Here is a 21,223-nt window from a genome sequence, read left to right on the forward strand (position 1 = left end):
TTTTTCCATTTGCATAAATTTTTATAGTATTACGACTTCTCAGTCTACTTAACCAGAAATTGTGCAGAGCACTTGAAATATTTGAAAAGTGGACTGATTTTTAAACAATGTATTTAAAAATGCTATAGTGTTTCCTTTGCATTTTCAGAATTATCTTACATTTTGAGAAGGGCAGAGGGGCTGGTGAGGAATAGAGGGAAATGATTTGAGTATATATTAATGATTTTATTCACTTAGCTGTGTGGTATTTTGCCTTCATAAGATCACATTTCCTTAGTGAAAATTTGCATAATATAAATAACACATAAATCATGAAACATAGAAATGAGATATGTTTCATGTTGATAATTAGAAATATTTACATAAATGTTTCTAAAATTTAGTGTAATTATTTTTTCAAAAATTATTTTATTATTGCTTTTTAGATATGAACAAGCCTTCCTAACTAGTTGGGTTGGCTTGAGGCCTGAAAAATACTTTTGGATAGGACTTTCAGATGTACAAAACAAAGCGAACTTTCAGTGGACCATTGAGGAGCAAGTCCAGTTCACTCACTGGAACACGGAAATGCCAGGTATGTCAAGAGCTTCGGTCTGAGCTTTGTATTCATTTTGCATATCCATCAGGCAGATCCTGTCATTTCCTTATGTACCTGTCCAAATGACTATGTAAATTAATTGTGCTTTCAGTATTCTGTTCTATTTTTGGTTTTCTTTTTAAAAAAATAATTTTCAGTTAGTTTGTAATGGTCTTAAGAAAACAAGGAAAACTGCCAGGTTATTGGTTACTGCTCTATTTGAAAAATATTTACGAAATCCTATATGGGCACAAATGTTCCAAATGGGTAACTTATTCCTGAAAGCTTAAAACTCTGCTGAAGGGGTATACACCATTTCAATGTAACTATGAATAGAGATGTCAGTGTGCTTGAGCTGGTAGTGTTTAGGTGGAACTCATTTCTGTATCTTGAATGTGCCACCCTGTTTAGCCCTTTATGTGTGTTGGGTTTTATTTTATCCTTATAAGAAACGTTCAAGTTAAGTTTAAGTATCTTCATTGTAAAGATGTGGAAGCTGGGACTCAGAAAATTTATGTGACTAAGAATCGTTTGACCATGAATTTAGACTAATCTGTGTAATTCCCAAATCTGTGCTGTTTGCACCACCACATTCTTCCCACTAAATGATGATTTGTTTCCCTGGTAAGTAGTTTCTGAAATAGGCTCTGAAAGTTTTTCTGCCTTCTTTATACACTGATATTGTAGCACATGACCTTATTCAGTGTGACAATCCCCAGGGCAAGGAACCAAAGGAGGAATAATATCTAAAGTTATTGAATACGCTGCTTAGTCTAACAAGTCCTAATCTTCAGGAGTTCTTTTAATTTGTGTTCTCAGCTATCAGTACTGTAAACAGATCAATAATTTGAATCATGTGATTCTTATTTAATTATTGAATGTTCTGAATAATAGTAAGATTTCAGTTGATTTTTAAATAGCTGGGCAATATATTAAGAGATGAGCACAGAATTTAAAAATATATTGGTAGGATTGGTAATACTTACTCTATGACGAAGTCCTTAATTTTATTGATGGTGTTCATTCAGCTGTAGGATTTGGGGAAATTAATCCTGGAATGTCCTTAGGGAATAAAAATGGATGGAACTGGAGCCATAGGGAATCAGGGATTTTAATGAAAATATTTTGGAAAAGATGTACCTCCCAGAACTTTGAGAGTTACTCTTTATGTTTTTATTGTATTTTTTTCCATTATCATTTATCCTCCTTATACCCTCTTCCACCTCTACCCCTCCTGCCCACCACACTGCTGGCCATGCCCATGAGTGCTTTTTCTTTTTTGCTCCATCCTTTCACCCCCCTAACTGCCCCTTGCCCAGAGCTGTCAGTCTGCTCTCTATCTATGAGTCTGTCTGTTTTGCTTGTTAGTTCAGTTTGTTCATCAGAGTCAGTCCACATATGGGTAAAATCATATGGTATTTGTCATTCTCTGACTGGCTTATTTCACTTAGCATAATGTTCTCCAGGTCCATCTATGCTGTTGCAAATTATAAAAGGATAATAATAAAAGAGGGCCTCATCTCAGCAGAAGGAATTCTACTGTTTTCAAAGCTCTGTCTTAAGTAATTACTGTTTGAAACACACACTGTGAAACAGAATTATAAGCTATTAAGCTTAATATATTCCTCATTCTGTTTTATGTACTTTTTATCCATGAAAAAATTCATTACAACTCTGTAAAGTAGGTAGTGATATTTGCATTTTAAGATGAGGCAACAAGTTCAGAGTGATTGAATAACTAAACTAAAATTTCTAGCTCAAGATATATCTTATTTTGAAGTCTGTAATGAACAACTTCTGTTCTGAGAAACCTACATGAACCTAGGAAAAACAGGATCTTAAAGAATTTTCTTTTTAAAAGAAGGATATGCTGAACTACTATTTCTGTCATGATAGTAAATTTTATTATGCTAAAATTTTTGTATTGTTAAATGTCTGTAAGAGGGGCATCCTGCCAGATGTTAGAAATAGAAAATGTTATCAAAACCCTGACCTTTGAGATCATAATTGAGTTGGGGACATAGTGCACACAAATAAAAGATAAATAACAATTCAGAAGAGCACAAGTAAATAGCCAAAAGTCACAGGACCTCTCCTCTTCATTTCCTCATCATGTGTAGGTTTGACCATACAGTCTGACTCTCGCGTTTGAATTGTCCCCTACGAGCATGCCCGCCTTCAGCAGCATCTGTTAAGCGAACTCTACTTTATGTGTTTAACGCAGGGAAAAAACGAGGGTGTGTTGCCATGAAAACTGGGATTGCAGGGGGCTTATGGGATGTCTTGAAATGTGAAGAAAAGGCAAAATTTGTGTGCAAACACTGGGCAGAAGGTGTAACTCGCCCACCGGAGCCCACAACAACACCTGAACCCAAATGTCCAGAGGGTTGGAAGAGTGCCAGTAAAACAAGCTTGTGTTTCAAGGTAAGTCACAATTGCAAAGCTAATAAAGAATGTGGAATATGTTGCAGCCTAAAGAATCCGCTAAGAAATTAAAACAAAACAAAACCCAAAACCACCATGCTCAGGCTTCACCAGTAGAAGTTCTGATTTTATTGATCTGGAAGGGGGACCTAGCATCGTTTATTTTTAAAGAGCTCTCCCTGGGTGAATGCTAATGACCAGTTGCGTTTAGACCAACAAAAGTAACTTCAGCACAAACACAATTCACAGGGACTTTCTTCTCATGCTTTGCCTTCATCACCCCTTTCTCTGTCTCTCTCCTCTCCCCCACACTTTCATTTGTTTTTATCTCAATGAAAACTTTTGCTCCCCTTCATTCTTTCCCATTGCATCTTATTTTTGTCCCATTCTAGAGACCAAGCTTTTAGTTAACTGAATTGATAAATGTGTCTGTAATAATGCCACATGGCTCTGCTGAAGATAACGCTCCATTGTTCTGATTCAGCCCCTGGTTATTATGTCCCAGGAGATGGAGGCATTGCAGGGTAGGAAGAAGCACATGGTTGTTCAGTGCCTTTTAAATGACAATTTGATATGCTTCTATTATTTTATACAACCCAGGCTAGATCATATGTTTTCTCCTTATGTAGTCAAGTTCACCCAAACAAACAAACACTCCAGTGAATTTAATTGAGTCTTTTTCCCCCGTTCTCTTTAAGTCTTGCTTTTTCTAGAGAAGGGTAGTTTTAGCCAAATGCAGAAATGTACTTATCTATAATATTATTTTCTAAAGTTCCACTCTTAGGACCTCTGTTATTTAATCCTGTGAATGGCATATTGCCATGGCATGCCTTGTAAGACAGGCAAGGTTGATGAAGTACTTCAATTATCAATGTGTGTCAGAATGATGCTCCTTAATCTTCTCTTAACTTGAGGGGTATGGCTAGTGGGGTAGGAAACTCCCATTAATAGCAGTAGAGACTGATGAACTGTCCAATCCAGGTTAGCCACTCTGGACTAAAAGCATAATTTATACAGAAAGGAATGTATTGGACTAAAAGAGGAGAGAGTTTGTAAATTAATTAATAGAGGACAAACACAAAGAAGATTGGACATTCTTGCTACTGGGAAACTTTTGGATTACTATACTTCCCAGGCCAGTTTTATTTTATACACAGTCATTCACCTGAGGGTGGTAAGCTATGGAGCCTTGTTGCAGGATTTAGAGAAAATCAGCAGAATTCTCCAGAGCTGGGAGGAGAACCTAAGTTCCAGGAGATGTTATCTAGGTGTATGTTCAACAAATCTACAGATATGCTTCACTAAAATGTCTGTGGTTTTAGAGGTGCTTGGGGTAGGGTTTGTTTAAAATCTATCGACCATCTTTGTATAGATTAAGAAATAGAAATTATTAATAAAATTTAGCTAATGGTAAATAATTTAATAAAATAATATCTCATATTACAGTCTAGCAAGCTGAGGTAGTCACAGGAGTCTTAGGGTTACTTAAGTGGAAACTTGCTCAAGATACCTTTGTCCGGATAGCTCAAGTTAGGGTCAAGGTGAAGGTAGCCTTGGGTTGCGTGATGACAGCTGGGCAGCCACAGTCTTTTGGAAGCAAATTCCTTTTTCCACAAGCCTTGGATGATGGGGCCGTAACTCCTGAAAAACAAATGAATGAAAATTATAAAAGTTTGTGAAGGCGATGAATGCCTTAATTCTTTGCGTACTGATGTTTCCCAGACTGTCTGTGGATTCCATTTCACTGCAATCCTCTGGATAGTACGACATATTTCCTAAGTTATTAACCTGTTAAGTCAAATTTAGCTTATAACCCATCCTTTTTGATGCTCTGACAGATGAGTGTCAGAGTATGAGATCCAATAGTTGTGAAAATATACACCTATAAGGAAAAAAGACAAAGCAGTTTTGAAGGACACGACCAGCAAAGTGTTGAAAACTGCCAGGGGGTTCATTGTTTAACCCTAACAGCATAACAATTGGTGGCACAATTGTAGCAAAGCTATTTTCCTTAAAATTTTCTTTATTCATGTTTAATTTCTCTGTATCAAGGTTTCTTCCAATTATTTTTCCATCTCAGTGCTACGTTTCACACTTAACCACATTAATCCTGTCTTCTACACAGAGCTGTACACTTAAGCCATATGCCTAAAGCTTCTAAGATTTTAATCTAACTTCTCCTGTGCTATCAAATAACTTCATTTTTAAGGTGTTCCCAACAAAATCATCTCCCAAAATTTTGTTACCCAAATATTCACTCATAGATTGATTTTTAACCAAGAGAATTAACATTATTTTGGGGGCATTGCAATGTCTTGCTCTTTATTAAAGGAAATCTCATCAAAAGTAAGTAATTATTTCTTGAGTTGATAAACTATGCAGCATAAAATAACTTCTGAAACCATTTCATTTTTAGCTGTTTACAAAAGGATTACATGAGAAGAAAACATGGTTCGAAGCTCGAGATTTCTGTAGCGCTCTGGGTGGAGATCTAGCGAGTATCAATAATAAAGAGGAACAGCAAATAATATGGCGATTAATAACGTAAATATCTTTTCTGTATAATACTTCTTTTTGGTCTATGTGGTACTAATGATGTTGAAAAAATTCTTTTGTTTTCAAAATTGTTGGCTCATGGTGTTGCTTTGAGTTCATATATGATATGCTCTGGGGACTTTTTAATCCTGTTTACTTCTAAATACCTTAATTTTATAAGTATAAATGCTGCAATGAATGGAAAATTATAAGACGCTTAATGTATATTGTTAAATGGGTAACTAAATGACTATCTTTCAGTGCTTTAAAATTACTTATTCTCAAATGGTGGCTCGTTTTAAGGATATTTATGGGTCATACCAAAATGCACATCTATTAAATAATGCTTATATTTAATCATTGAATCTCTTTACCTGTGTACTAACTAGATTTTGATTTGGAGGCAACTTGCAAATTTGATTAGCTCTCATAGGTCACCAAACTTGTTTCCCACATAAGCTTTCTTTACATCTTGTGTGTTGCAGGACTAGTGGAAGTTTCCATGAACTGTTTTGGTTGGGGTTGACATATGGAAGTCCTTCAGAGGGCTTTACTTGGAGTGATGGTTCTCCTGTGAGTGATTTGATTTACTATATCATTTTCTTCCTCTACCATGTAGTATTTATTTTAATGTTCTTCTTTAGCTTAATCCACATTTTTTTGTAAGACTGGCTATTATGATAGCTAGAGACATTTTTCTATGAAAAAAAAATGCTATTTTAGAATTATTATTCTGCCCCTGCCCCATTATAGTTCTCCTAGTCACGCAAGGTGTAACCATGTTGACCAGATGGAAAAGAAATTATAGAACTCATTCTACTAGTTTATATAAAATAGTATCTGCATTCTGTCATGCAAAATTGGCATGAAAGTAGTTAAACTTTTTAAAAATTGAGTGTTCTATAGCCTCTTATAGATCAATTATCTGGTAACAACCTTTGATATTTCATTAATAACAAATAGTCTTTGTCAGACTTCTTCATTCCTGAGAATAGAGAAGTGAGAGGCTCTTGTACTTGCTGACATTTTGGTCAGTAGTCATCACAGGAAGTGATTTTGTGTGATTTCAGTTCTATCTCCTCTTACCACCCACCAGCAACTTTTCAAGGAACTTGGAGAAGACGGTATATTTGATGGTCCCATTGATTTTTGAATATTATATATTATATCGTTGGAAAATAGATCATAATGCTTAGTCCAAAACCCTATAGATTATGATTCCACATTGAAAACTCCCCAGGGGACCTAAACCCAGTCCCCCATTTGTTTCCACTGTTCATTTTGGTAAAATTTGGTAGCTTTGTTAGTAATATGTCATAGGTATTTTTCTTTTGCAAAGAGAACTAATGCATTTCTTTATGATCCCCATCTAATAGAGAAAGTTTCCAACATCCCACTGAAATAGTTTCTCTTAAGAAGGTGTTATAAGTGTAGGAACTCCCAATACTGATAAGTGGAGCACTTTGCCAAATTTTTCCTATGATATACAATATAAATCCCATTTTTGTGGTCATTTTTTAAATGAGAGTAAAAAAGAATTTATAATAATCAATAGCATACTCTACTCAACTTCAAAAGTTTCCATGTATTAAAAGCTCTTTCCTACTATGTTTATCAATCTTGCTTTCAAAGCAAAGCTATGGTGAAAAAAAAGAAATGGATTTAAAAATGTAAGTATATTTTTCCTTTCCTGTTTGGGTAAAAGACTGGCACTGACCTGATATAAATGGTTGGTATATGATGTTTTCTAACATAGGTTTCCTATGAAAATTGGGCTTTGGGAGAACCTAATAATCATGGAAATACTGAATACTGTGGAGAGTTGAAAGGTGACCCTCCTATGTACTGGAATGACATTAACTGTGAACATCTTAAGAACTGGATCTGCCAGATACCTAAAGGTATGATAACTTGTGCTTTCCTTTATCTTAACTTGAAGGACTAACCTCCTGACATCCCAAATCTTCCCTTTATTAGTGGAACCAAACAAACAAAATTATAAATAAAGGAACTGGCAGGAGCCATCATTTCACAGGATGAGAATGAAGTTGTTGAACATAGATAAATGTTCCGAAGGGACAGAAGATCAAAAGGCCACCCGGGAATCCTAGACTAGAGTCACGTCCTCCGAAATAGTTCCCATGAGCTGTGATTTCTGGCTCAGTTTCTGTAGTGGTAGGAGTGTTCTAGCCTGTGAGCATAGCAATGACTATGACATTTCTTTTTTGGAGTTGTCACCCTTTGACCTACATTAGTCATCCAATAGGTGAAAAAATTTTCTAAGTTTGAACATTCTAAGTTTTGATTTCTCAAGGAAATGTTTAACACAAAGGACAAATACCATGCTACTAATGGTCAAAAAATAACACATGCTACCAGTCATGATCTGGATTCAGAACGTTCCATGTAGCCAATTCAGACATGGAGGTCAGAGGATTCAGTCTTGTTTTTTGTTTTTGTTTTTAATCCTCACCCAAGGACACACTTATTGACCTTAGAGGAAGAAAGAGAGAGAGAGAAAAGGAGAGAAATATTGATGTGAGAGAGAAACATCTATTGGTTGCCTCTAATACATACTAGGAACCAAACCCATAACCTAGGCATGTGTCCTGACAGGGAATCAAATCCATAATTTTTTTTTTCAAGGTTACTTTATTTTATTTTATTTATCTTTTTTTAGAGAGAGGGGAAAGGAGAAAGAGAGGGAGATAAACATCAATGTGTGGTTCCCTCTCATGTGCCCCCAACTGGGGACCTGACATGCAATCCAGTCATGTGCCCTGACTGGGAATTGAACCATGGACACTTGGTTTGCAGGCCGACACTCAATCCACTGAGCCACAGCAGCCAGGACCAAATCCACGATCTTTTGATTTATGGATGATGCCCAACTAACTAAGCCATGCGGGCTAGGACCAGACTATTATATTAAAAAACCCCCAACAAAACCAAAACAAAAACAAACGAACAAAGAACAACTACAAAAAAAACAAACAAACAAGCAAATAGATCCACCATTGAACAAAAATATACAACTTGACTTTGTAAACAGATAAATGGAACCACATCGCCCTCTGCTGTTGGGAAACCTTGCCACTGTCCCAGTGCTACTGCTAGAGACACTGTTGCTGTCTGCTTATTTTCCTTTCTCCTTCCTAGATCTTGACAGAATTAAGGGTAGCATTTTTTTTTCTTATAAACAATGGAAATTTATTTCTCACAATTTATTTCTTCTAGTTCTGGAGACTAGAAGTATGATAATAGGGTGCCAGCATAGTTGTGTTCTAGTGAGGATCCTCTTATGTGTTGCAGATTGTTGTCTTGTTGTGTCCTCACAAGACGGACAGGACAAAGGAGCTCTCTGAGGTTCCTTTTATAAGCGCACTAATCCCATTCATGAGGCCTCCACTTTTATGGCCTAATTACCTCTCAGAGCCCCCATCTCCTAATACCATTATGTTGGGGGTTTGGGTTTCAACATATGAATTTTGGGGGATGGGGAGAGACAAACATTTGGTCCATTGCACACCCCTTCCTGGACAATACAAAGATCTTAGAACATCTTAACTCCATTCTCTCCCAACTTATAGCTGTTTACCTGTATTTTAGTTTATTAAACATTAAAAAATTTTTTTTCTGTTACAGTTGTCCCACTTTCCCCCCCATTGCTTCCCTCCACCCGTCCCACCCCTTCTCCCACTGTCAGTCCCCACCCTGTTGTCCATGTCCATGGGTCATTTATACATGTTCTTTGACTAGACCCTCCCCCTTCTTTACTGCTTTTCCCCTCTTCCACCTCCCCCCTAGTCACTTTAGTCTGCTCCTTGTTTACATGTCTCTGGTTCAATTTGCTCATTTGTTTTTATTGTTAATTAGTTTCTGGTATTAGGTGATATCATATGGTATTTGTCTTTCGTTACCTGGCTTATTTTGCTAAGCATAATTCTCTCTAGTTCCATTCATGCTGTTGCAAATGGCAGGAGTTCCTTCTTTCTTTCTGCTACATAGTACTCCATTGTGTAAATGTACAACATTTTTTTGGTCCACTCATCTACAGATGGGCACTTAGGTTGTTTCCAGCACTTGGCTATTGTAAATAGCGCCGCTATGAACATAGGGGTGCATAGGTTCTTTTGAATTGGTGTTTCAGGATTCTTTGAATATAAACCTAGCAGTGGAATTGCTAGATCAAAAGGGAGTTTCATTTTTAGTTTTTTGAAGAAATTACATACTGTTTTCCATAGTGACTGCACCACTCTGCATTCCCACCAACAGTGCAGTAGGGTTCCCTTTTCTCCATATCCTCCCAGTACTTGTTGTTTGTTGATTTGTTGATGATGGCCATTCTGACTGGTGTGAGGTGATATCTCAATGTGGTTTTTATTTGCATAAGTAAAAACTGATGGCTAGTGATGTTGAACATTCTTTCATATGCCTATGGACCCTCTGTATGTCCTCTTCAGAGGAGTGTTTGTTCAGGTCCTTTGCCCACTTTTTAATTGGGTTGTCTGTCTTCTTGGTGTTCAGTCATATAAGTTCTTCATATATTTTGGAGATCAGTCCCTTGTCTGAGGTATCATTGGCAAATATGTTTTCCCATATGGTTGGTTCCCTTCTCATCTTGCTGATATTTTCTTTTGCTGAACAGAAACTTTAGTTTGATGTAGTTTTATTTGTTTATTCTTTCCTTTTATTCCCTTGTCTTAGGAACTATATCAGTGAAAATATTGCTGTGTGGGATATCTGAAATTTTCCTGCCTATGATTTCCTCTAGGACTTTTATGGTGTCACGTCTTACATTTAAGTCTTTTATCCATTTTGAGTTTATTCTGGTTGGTGTATGCTGTAAGTTGGTGGTCTAGTTTCGTTTTTTTTGTTTTTTGCATGTCCCTGCCCAGTTCTTCCAGCACCATTGTTGAAGAGGCTCTTTCACTCCATTTTATATTCCTTCCCTCTTTGTCAAATATTAGTTGACCATATAGACCTAGGTTTATTTCTTGGCTCTTTATTTTGTTCCATTGATCTATATGTCTGTTCTTATGCAAGTACCAGACTGTTTTGATTACCGTGGCCTTGTAGTATAGTTTGATATCAGGTATTATGATTCCTCCTACTTCATTCTTCTTCCTCAAGATTGCTGTGGCTGTTCGGAGTCTTTTTTGGTTCCATATAAATTTTTGAAGTATTTGTTCTAGGTCAGTGAAATATGTCATTGGTATTTTAATAGGAATTGCATTGAATCTATAAATTGCTTTGGATAGTATGGACATTTTAATGATATTGATTCTTCCCATCCATGAACATGGTATATACTTCCATAGTTTTCTGAGTACAGGTCTTTTACATCCTTGGTTAAGTTTCTTCCTAGATACTTTATTTTTCTTGTTGCTATAGTACATGGGATTTTTCTTCTAGTTTCTATCGCTGATATTTTATTGGTGTACAGAAATGCCTTTGATTTCTGAATATTGACTTTGTACCCTGTTATTTTGCCAAATTCACTTATTAGTTCAAGTAGGTTTTGGTGGAGTCCATAGGGTTTTCTGAGTACACTATCATGTCATCTGCAAATAATGACAATTTGACTTCCTCTTTTTTAATTTGGATGCCCTTTATTTCCTTTTCTTGTCTGATTGCTGTGGCTAGAACTTCCAAGACTATGTTGAATAGGAGTGGAGAGAGTGAACATCCTTGTCATGTTCCTTATCTTAGAGGGAATGCTTTCAGTTTTTGCCCATTGAGTATGATGTTAGCTTCAGGTTTCTTGTATATGGTCTTTATTATGTTGAGATATGCTCCCTCTATACCCATTTTGCTAAGGGTTTTCATCATAAATGGGTGTTGTACTTTATCAAATGCTTTTTCTACTTCTATTGTTATGATCATGTTATTTTCATTTTTTATTTTGTTTATGTGGTGTATTACGTTTATTGACTTGCAAATATTAAACCATCCTTGCATCCCTGGGATGAACCACTTGATCGTGGTGTATGATTTTTCTAATGTGTTGCTGGATCCAGTTTACCAATATTTTGTTGAGGATTTTAGCATCTATGTTCACCAGTGATATTGGCCTGTAGTTTTCTTTCTTTGTTGTGTCTTGACCTGGTTTTGGAATTAGGGTAATACTTGCTTCATAGAAAGAGTTTGGGAGTCTTCCCTCATCTTGGAATTTTTGGAATAGTTTGAGAAAGATAGGCGTTAGTTCTTGCCTAAATGTTTGTAAAATTCACCTGTGAAGCTGTCCGGTCCAGGGTTTTTGTGTGCCAGGAGTTTTTTGATTACTCCTTCTATTTCACTAGTTGTTATAGATTTGTTCAGGCTTTATGCCTTTTCTTGATTTAGTTTGGAAGGTTATATGTTTTCAGAAACTTGTCCATTTTATCTATGTTGTCAAATTTCTTGTTATACAGTTGCTTGTAGTAATTTCTTACAGTCCTTTGTATTTCTGTGGTGTTGATTGTGATTTCTCTTTCATTTCTGATTTTGTTTATTTGAGTCCTCTCTCTCTTTTTCTTGATGAGCCTGGTTAAAGGCTTGTTGACTTTGTTTATCTTTTCAAAGAACCAACTCCTGGTTTTATTGATCTTTTGAATCATTTGTTTAGTCTCTATGTCTGATCTTGATGATTTCCTTTTTTCTACTCACTCTGGGCTTTGTTTGTAGTTGTTCTTCTAGTTCTTGTAGCTGGAGGGTTAGATTTCTTATTTGAGATTCTTCTGTTCTTTGTAGGTATACCTGTATTGCTATGAGGTTTCCTCTCAGGACTGCTTTCTCTCTATCCCATAGGCTTTGGGCTTCTGTGTATTCATTATCATTTGTTCCCAGAACCATTTTGATTTCTTCCTTGATGTCATCGTTTACCCATTTATTATTAAAAGCATGGTATTCATTGTCTATGAGTTTGAATGTCTTTGAGTTTTTTTCCTTGAGGTTGATTTCCAGTTTCAAGTTATTGTGATCTGAGAAGATGCTTGACATAATTTCAATTTTTCTGGAATTTGTTGAGGCTTGTTTTGTGTCCTACCATGTGGTCTATCTTTGAAAATGTTCTATATGCACTTGAAAAGAATGTATATTTTGCTTCTTTGGGGTGAAAAGTTCTATATATATCAATTAAATCCATTTGATCTGAAGTGTTGTTCAATGCCTCAATATGCCTTGTGTTTCTTTGCTTCAAAGATCTGTCCATTGTTGACAATAGGGTGTTAAAGTCCCCTACTATGAGTGTGTTGCTGTCAATATCCTTCTTGAAGTCCTTCAATATTTTCCTTATATATTTGGGAGTTCCTATGTTGGGTGCATATATATTTACAAGGAATGTATCATCTTGATGGATTGTTCCCTTAAGTAATATGAAATGTCTTTCTTTGTCTCTTTTTATGGCCTTTGCTGTGAAATCTGTTTTGTCTGATATAAGTATTGCTACCCCAGTGTTTTGTTTTGTTTTTTTCATGTCCAATGCTGGAAATATTTTCTTTCCATTCCTTCACTTTAAGTCTGTATAGATCTTTTGTTCTGAAGTGGGTCTCTTGTAGGCAGCATATATGTGGGTCATGCATTCTAATCCATTCAACTACTCTATGTGTTTTGATTGGTACATTTAATCCACTTACATTTAAGGTTATTATTGAGAGGTACTTATTCATTGTCATTTTTCCCCTTTGTACCTGTATTCCTCTCTGTCTCTCTGTTTCTTCGTCTTCTTAAAGCAGACCCTTTGGCATCTATTGCCATGCTGGTTTGATGGAACTGTATTCTTTTAGCTTCTTTTGTCTGGGAAACTCTTTATTTTTCACCTTCCATTTTGAATGAGAGCCTTGCTGGGTAGAGTATTCTTGGTTGAAGGCCTTTGTTTTTCATTGCTTGGTGTATTTTTTGCCATTTCCTCTAGCTTGTAGTGCTTCTGTTGGGAAATCTGCGGTTAGCCTTATCAGAGCTCCCTTGTATGTTATTAATTGTTTTTCTCTTGCTGCTTTTATGATTCTCTCTTTGTCTTTAAGTTTTGCCATTTTAATTATGATGTGTCTTGGAGTGGACCTGTTGGGGTTCATCTTCATTGGGACCCTCCACACTTCTTGGACTTGGGTGACTTTTTCTCTCATCAAGTTAGGGAAGTTTTCTGTCATTACCTTTTCAAACAGGTTTTCTATCCCTTGTTCCTCTTCTTCTCCTTCTAGTATTCATATGATATGGGTATTATTACATTTCATGTTGTCCCGCAGCTCTCTTAAAACCTCTTCATTCTTTTTCGGTCCTTTTTCATTTTGTTGCACTGTCTGGGAATTTTTTTCTATGTTGTCCTCCAGCTTGCTGATTCGATCTTCTGCTTCCTCTAGCCTGCTTTTAATTCCTTCTACTGTGTTCTTCAATTCAGAACTTGTATTCTTCATTTCCTCCTGGCTCTTATCGATAGCTTCTATGTCGTTTTTTATGCTGGTGTAATTCTCAGTAAGTTCCTTGTAGTTTCCCTGGAGTTCTTTGTAGTTTTCTTTGAGCTCGCTGAGCTCATTGAGCTTCCCTGTAATCCATATTTTGAATTCCATGTCTGATAGTTTGCTTTCCTCTAGTTCATTTAGCACTCTTTCTGGGGATTTCTCCTTTCATTTTGATGAGGGGTTGTTCCTCTGTCTCCCCATGTTTTGCGACTCTTCTTGTTTCTGCTTCTTAGATTGATCTGCACTTGCTGGATCTGCCCCTGGTGGCATCAGTTTGTGTCCCATTCTGGGCCTAGGCAGCCTGTTGGAGACTAACAGAGATCTACTGCCTTTGTCTGTCTTCTTTAGTTGTTAATCTATTTAATCTGTGATCAGCCGTCAGCCTTAAGCACTGAGCGTGGGGCAGATCAATTCCTGTGGGTGGGGCTATTGCTTCCACTCAAGCTGATGCCACTTGGAGGTGAGTGGTCTGCCTGCCGCACAGGGAATGAGTCAGCACTGGGACATGGTCAGCTGTTCCCCCAGTGTTCTCCTCAAAGCCAGCACCCCAAACTCTCCTTAAGCATCTCTAGTCCTCTCCGGTCTCCCTCTGCTTGAGCCCAGGGTAACTGGGTGCCAATAAATTTTTGTACCAGATCCCTTTAAGAGCTCTTTTTTTCCAGCCATTTCTTTCAGGCCAGCAAAAAAAAAAAACAAAAAACAAAAAACACCAAACCTGTGGCTTTTCACTTTTCACAGCTGCATGCTATTTTACTTTCCGCTCTCTGCTCTGTTGCTGCAGGCTGGGAGGCCTAGTTGGGGGTTTAGATCCTGCCCTTCTCAGGGGGAAGCCCCAGCTGCTGAGCTGTTTCTCAGTCCCTTTAACTGCCACGTGTGGGAGCCCAGTCAGCCCTTTCATATCTCTGCACTTCCTACCGGTCACATTGTGATGAAGCAGCCTTTTCTGCTTGTCTGTGATTATACAGCTCCTTTCCAGCTAGTGTTCAGTTGGTTATTCTGGATTATTTCTTCACAATTAAGTTGTAATTCCAGATTGGTTCTGGGAGGAGGTTAGTGTAGCTTCCTCCTCCGCCATTGTGGATCTCCTCGGGTAGCATTTTAAACCCAGGTCTCATTTGAACCTAAGCATTCTGATTCAAAACTTGTGTTCTTTTCTTTCCTTTACATGACACTGCTTGCTATGCCTGATTACTCTCTTTTTGGTTTTTGGTGGCTATTATTGTACCTACTTTGTTTATCCTTAACTCCTACTTCTGTTTTTCTTTGTTCTCCTCGATAGCATGACAGGAACGTTTGAGAGTGATAGGGAAGGAGGGAGGAAAAAGAGAACAACCAAGTTTTTAGCTATATTAACCCATGAAAGTAGTGAAAGTAGAAGAAAATGTAATAGCACAAGTGCAGCATAATTTACACTATTTTTTTTTTTTTACAGGACAAACACCAAAACCTGAACCAACGCCAGCTCCTGAAGACAGTAGGTGTTTTTATTTTATTTTATTTTATTTTCTGATTTCTATATCAATAGCCCTTTTCCCCTTTTTCCCCTGCCAATGAAAAAAATACTCGCTTTAAGAAGGTGGAGAGCAGTTCTTAATAGCTTTGAGAATCTCACAGAAATTTGGATCTTTCTCTCCAGACAGATGCTGATGAGTTCAAACATTAGGCAATTGTTAGCACAATTTCTCAGGGTTAATGAACCAAATCCAAGGGCATACATTTTCTTCTTCAGCACATATATTAGTTTCCTATGGCTGCTGTAACAAACTTCTCGATAGCTTAAAGTAAGAGCCATTTGTTCCCTTACAGTTCTAGAGGAGAAAAATATGAACTCAGTTTCACTGAGCTGAAATCAAGGTATCAGCAGGACCATGCTCTCTTCAGAGGCTCAAAGGAACAATCAATTTCCTCGCCTTTACCAGCTTCTAGGGCTGCATTACTTGCATTTGCTGTTTCATGGCCCTTCCCCCAGCTTCAGAACCAGCAATATGGCATCTTGCTTCACTTGTCATATTGCTTTCTTCTCCTGTAGTCACATCTTCCCTGCCTCCCTTTATGAGGACACTTGTGATTACATTTAGGGCCCACTCACACAATCTAGGATAGTCAGTCTGTCCATCTCAAGATCCTTAATTTAATCACATCTACCTAGTGCCTTGTTTTTTATAGGGTAACATCCACAGATTCCAGAGATTAGGATCTAGATAGCTTTGGGGGCTTTTATGCAGTCTAGGACAACACAGAATCACAGAAGCCTTAGCAGCCCTCCTGGTTTGTGAATTCTTTGGTTCTCCCATGATACACTGAAGCACCTTTGTCCATCTGTTACAAGTTCCTTGTTATATTAGGATGAAAGCTGCCTTCTCACAGCCTCCACTCCCTAAACCTAGAACATCATGTTGCATGGAAGTAAATCCTTCCAGCTATGTGATCCTTTTGATGAAAGTAATGTTGGGAGTTCTGTTACCCAACAGAGATACATGAAACTTAGTTGGGAGGAGAATTTGTGAGTTTTTACAGAGTTGGTGGAAAGTGGCAATTTGGCCTCAGGTTATTCAGTCTGTATCTGGCATAAGCATCCTGCTTATTCTGGCCTCTCAAAGTTGCAGATACTGCAGATACAGGTAATCTGTATCATTTTCATCTTTGTTGACCATACATACCAAATTGTTGAATTCACCAAAGTAAAATTTGTTACTGTTCTTCATGAATTTTGCAGATCCACCAGTCACTGAAGATGGGTGGGTCATTTACAAAGACTACCAGTATTATTTTAGCAAAGAGAAGGAAAACATGGACAATGCACGAGGATTTTGCAAGAGGAATTTTGGTGATCTTGTTTCTATTCAAAGTGAAACTGAAAAGAAGTTTCTATGGAAATACGTAAGACAATGATTAATTTAAGAATGGACCAGTGACATGAGATAAAGCAAAGATAATGTCTACAATTGGTACTTGTGGTGCAATGTCAAATTATGTGCAAATTTGCACCTTCTAAGGTCAGGGGTAAAGATGTAAATCCCAGAGTGGTGGGGGATGGATGTTGGGCATAACAGAAGTGAGTGACCTGATTGATTGAATGTTCAGTGCAGAATCACAGAACCCAGAGACAGTTTGTGGTCTGGGCTTTGTGAGGACCCATACTTCATGGCTTTTAGTTCACTAATTTGATTTTCAAAGATTGTAATTCCTAACTTGGTTGTTCATATTAATTAAGCCTTTGTGTATGGTGCAGGTTGATTGTTAATTTAAAAATCTATGTTTGTTGGACCAAATTGTTCGTTAATACGTAAGACAGCTTGATTATTCATATCAAAAATCTTTCTTGGTTGTACCAAAATTGTCGGCCAACAGTGAAGGTGTAATTTATTGTTTTCCAAGAGTGCTTGGCTCACTCTTTCTCTTTAAAAATCTTTATGGCATTCTTGTTTTTGCCAGAAAGGGGGTAGGAGAAAGAGCAGAAAATAGGTGAACAGTAGTAAAGAAATAAAAATTCATTTGATTACAAAGGTAGTAGAGTGTTTGAAATTCTCAGGATACTTCCTAATAATGCACAAATATATAGGTAGATGAAAAAGTCTTCCCTTAGATGCATAATCGCAAATGGCGACTTTGTTTTGAAGATGGCCTTCAACAATAGACATTCAATATTATAGATAGTGACTTTAGATATGTGTTTTATAAATGCAGGTTGTTACTTAATGTACATATTTTTATTTTTATTTCTGTGAAAAACAATGTTGAATAATACCACAAAATTGGTACAAAATCCCTTCTTAGAAAGTCTCAAATAGTCTGTCTTATAAATATATTGGTTTATTTAAGAATTTGCTCTTTATGTAAGTATAGGTTAAACTATATGTAAACTTCTATGTTTTAGGTAAACAAGAATGATGTACAGCCAGCATACTTTATTGGTTTATTAATCAGCTTGGATAAAAAGTTTGCGTAAGTAAATCAAAATAAAATAACTTTGCTTAAGATAGTGATCTCATAAACACCTAAGTTATTTTGAGAAATTTATTTTGATTAGTTCACTTAAAAAAAATCCTCCAGGGTTCTCAAACTAAAAAGCATCTTTAAGAAAACCAAAAAGAATTAAAAAAAACAATTCTTTTAAATATTTTCAGCATTCTAATTCTCAAATGACTCATCAGATTTAATCTTGCAAAGCTTCAGCTATCCTTGTTTTTGAATGCCATCACCTGTTAGTAAGTCATCTACTGAGATGTATTATATACATATGAATACTGAATTTATTTGTAAAGTTATGATTCCTGCTTGGACTCATTGGTGCATAGAACCAAAGGGTCCTTTATGTTGCCCCACTCACTACTTTCACATCACAACTTTGAAAAACTGTTTCAATTGCACGAGATGCTTTCCCTTCAGAGGAATGACTGTACTGTTTTCCATGGGATACAGGGGCCAGGAAAAGCTGTGGGAGGGAGGAAATTAGTAAATTTGGGGGTTTCTTTTCTTCTTCATTAATATGCACATTCTCCTAAGTTTGAAGAGCGGATGTGTCTTCTTGGCTCATACACAGATGTTAAAGCCACATGTGTTCCCTGTGACTATTTTTTCCATTTTTGTGGAATGAGATCTAACCTTACACTCATTATTTTTAATGATCAAAAATGTTTGCTGCTCCTTTGGACAACACCCATTTTAATCATCTCTAAAATAAGAGATCTCTTCAATGATCTCTTTGTCCTTTTCCAGCTAAATGTCTTTGAATTTCTATAATTTATTAAAATATTTATTGGTCTGCATAAGAAAAACCAGAGTAAACATGATATTTAGAGAATGGGCCTCACGAGAAATTACATATTCTCAGCCTCTCTGTGGGTGGTTATGTTTTATGGGGGTGATTCCTAAGAAGTACTATAATAGGATTTTTGCTCTGGCCTGCTTCCAGAGTAATTGGCATCTCCATTTCTTCTCCCATTTCAAGACTAAAGGCAGCTTCTTCCAGGGAGGGCAAAGGAGACAGAGGAGCCAAGGCACCGATTGCTACAGAGGGGCACAGTGTACCAGGAGCACCAACCACCTTTGGGATTTTCTGTTGGGCTCTCTAGCACTTCTCTCTAGAACCATCTGTCTAGAACCCTCTCCAGAAATGCTTTCTAGTACCCTCTCTTTTGTTAGCTTAAAATCTTATGGTCCCTTTATCTTGATTGACTTGCTTGTTCCTACCACTAGGCTATAGCCAATTATTCTAATGATTGGATTATTGCTAAATGCCTGAATTTTCTTTGCCAGTTGGATGGATGGAAGCACGGTGAATTATGTGGCTTGGGCCCCGGGTGAACCCAATTTTGCAAATGATGATGAAAACTGCGTAGTCATGTATTCAAATTCAGGTAATCAATATACAGACCTTCTTGAAGTTGGCTTGTGGTATGATGTGTCCTTTGCTATCTCCCTAGGCTGAAAGTAGAAGTTGTGCACTTAACTCAGGCAAGAAAAAGAAGAGATAATAAAGGACAATTCAAACTTTAGCAGCATAATCATTGAATTTTTAAGGAAACAGGTTCTTAACATTTACTCTAGTAAATGACACAATCTTTTCACTTCTCATTTTATGAAATATTTTCTTATGCTCTGATTTGAGGAAAATATGCACAATGTTTAGCTCCTTTGTCTCTCTCTTCCATCTTTATCTGCAAAATGGAAATAATGACAGAACCTATATGCTGAGAAAATTAAATGAGATAATACATCTAAAACACTAAGTAAATGTTTGATACGTGTAAAATTAATTATAATATTATTATCATTTGCTATTACTGGCTATTTAGGCAACATATAGGCAATACCAACTATATACTGTACATGGCTCTTAGGAAGCTCTCTATAAACTTGAACTATTATTAGTTTAACTGAGAGTGAAAGTATATTGCACTAATTTTTTGAGTCACTTGTGTAAATTATAATTTGATTATGGTCTAAACCATTTTTGAGAACCCTTATAAATTTATGAATGCATTTTTAAAAAGAGTGTTTTAAAACATAAACATGCAAATCTAATTTAACTATTTTGTTTTTTTGCCAGGGTTTTGGAATGACATTAATTGTGGCTATCCACATCCCTTCATCTGCCAGCGACACAACAGCAGTATCAACACCACAGTTATTCCTGGCACGCCCCCACCCCCAGGAGGTTGTAAGGAAGGTTGGAACTTCTACAACAACAAGGTAAGAAGAAAATGAGTTGTAGTCTTGACATTGATACTTATATGGAGAGTGACAATGCAAATCTTTCAGCTTAAAGTTAACTTTTGCTTGCCTCATCACTTTAGAAAATTTTAGACAAGAGTAAGTCAAGATTCCTGTCAAATTCTCTATGGAAATTAAGAGTATATGTGAAGATATTAACCAAACAGTTGTACCCTTTGTTCCAAAAGAGAAAAGAGCTTTTCAAGGAAAGTTTGTGATAAAACTAACTTAATTTTTAGATCTCTATTTGGTTTTGAGGAAATTTATATTTAGCTATAATCTTCATAAATAATTTTGGTCTCTTTTAGTACTCTTTTCACTGTGGGTTTTTTTCTTTCATCCAAGTGTTTCAAAATCTTTGGATTTGCTAAAGAAGAAAGAAAAACGTGGCACGAGGCACGATCAGCTTGCGTAGGATTTAAAGGAAATCTGGTTTCCATATTCAATGAAAAAGAGCAAGGTATGCAGGCCACTGTACAGTCAATTATGCATTGGAACATATAATTTTCCTCATAAAATAATGGAATATTGTGATAGTAAATGATTTTTTTAGAAAGGGAAGAAATCAAGCACATATTGAGAACTGTTATACTCAGTTGTAGGCACATGCTGGGCATTTTATGTATAAAGTCCCTTTTCATTGTCAGCTCAACTCTGTGAAGCAGGTATCACTATCCCACGTGTAAATGGAAAGTGGCGTTCAGGAGCCTTGAGGCGAGGAGCTTGCTGAGTAAACGGTAGCGCTTGGAATCAAGCTGAGTCTTCAGCTTACATCCAGTTCTTTTTCCACCAATCCAGTTTGCTCTCCAAAGAGGCAAAGAAATAGTCATTCTAGCAATAAAATGAGAAATTGCTGATTTCCCATTTGTTGCTCTTCCAGTCATGTTCACATAACTTATAAAGCAATAGAACTGATCCTTAAATAGAAACTTGGAACAAATTGAGAAAAACTTTTTGATAAAATGTAAGCATAAGCCAGAGCTCCAAAGAAGAGAACTACAGGAGAAAACTTGCTTTCACCATATAGCAGATT

The 21,223-nt window shown here is 36.7% G+C and overlaps 1 protein-coding gene across 1 annotated transcript in view; it reads left to right on the forward strand.

Moving 5' to 3' along the window:
• The window catches only part of MRC1 (mannose receptor C-type 1), an 85,798-nt gene that overhangs the window by 39,944 nt on the left and 24,631 nt on the right, over positions 1 to 21,223 (forward strand). The window contains exons 11-21 of the mRNA XM_090266570.1: positions 426 to 574; positions 2,802 to 3,001; positions 5,418 to 5,545; positions 6,022 to 6,109; positions 7,293 to 7,437; positions 15,407 to 15,448; positions 16,691 to 16,854; positions 17,852 to 17,919; positions 19,234 to 19,334; positions 20,027 to 20,169; positions 20,536 to 20,650. Coding sequence (XP_090122696.1) covers positions 426 to 574; positions 2,802 to 3,001; positions 5,418 to 5,545; positions 6,022 to 6,109; positions 7,293 to 7,437; positions 15,407 to 15,448; positions 16,691 to 16,854; positions 17,852 to 17,919; positions 19,234 to 19,334; positions 20,027 to 20,169; positions 20,536 to 20,650 — 1,343 coding nt within the window. The remainder of the gene's footprint in view (positions 1 to 425; positions 575 to 2,801; positions 3,002 to 5,417; positions 5,546 to 6,021; positions 6,110 to 7,292; positions 7,438 to 15,406; positions 15,449 to 16,690; positions 16,855 to 17,851; positions 17,920 to 19,233; positions 19,335 to 20,026; positions 20,170 to 20,535; positions 20,651 to 21,223) is intronic.

The sequence above is a fragment of the Furipterus horrens genome, unplaced genomic scaffold (genome assembly GCF_987537825.1).
Source record: "Furipterus horrens unplaced genomic scaffold, mFurHor1.1.pri manual_scaffold_2, whole genome shotgun sequence".
NCBI lineage: Eukaryota > Metazoa > Chordata > Mammalia > Chiroptera > Furipteridae > Furipterus > Furipterus horrens.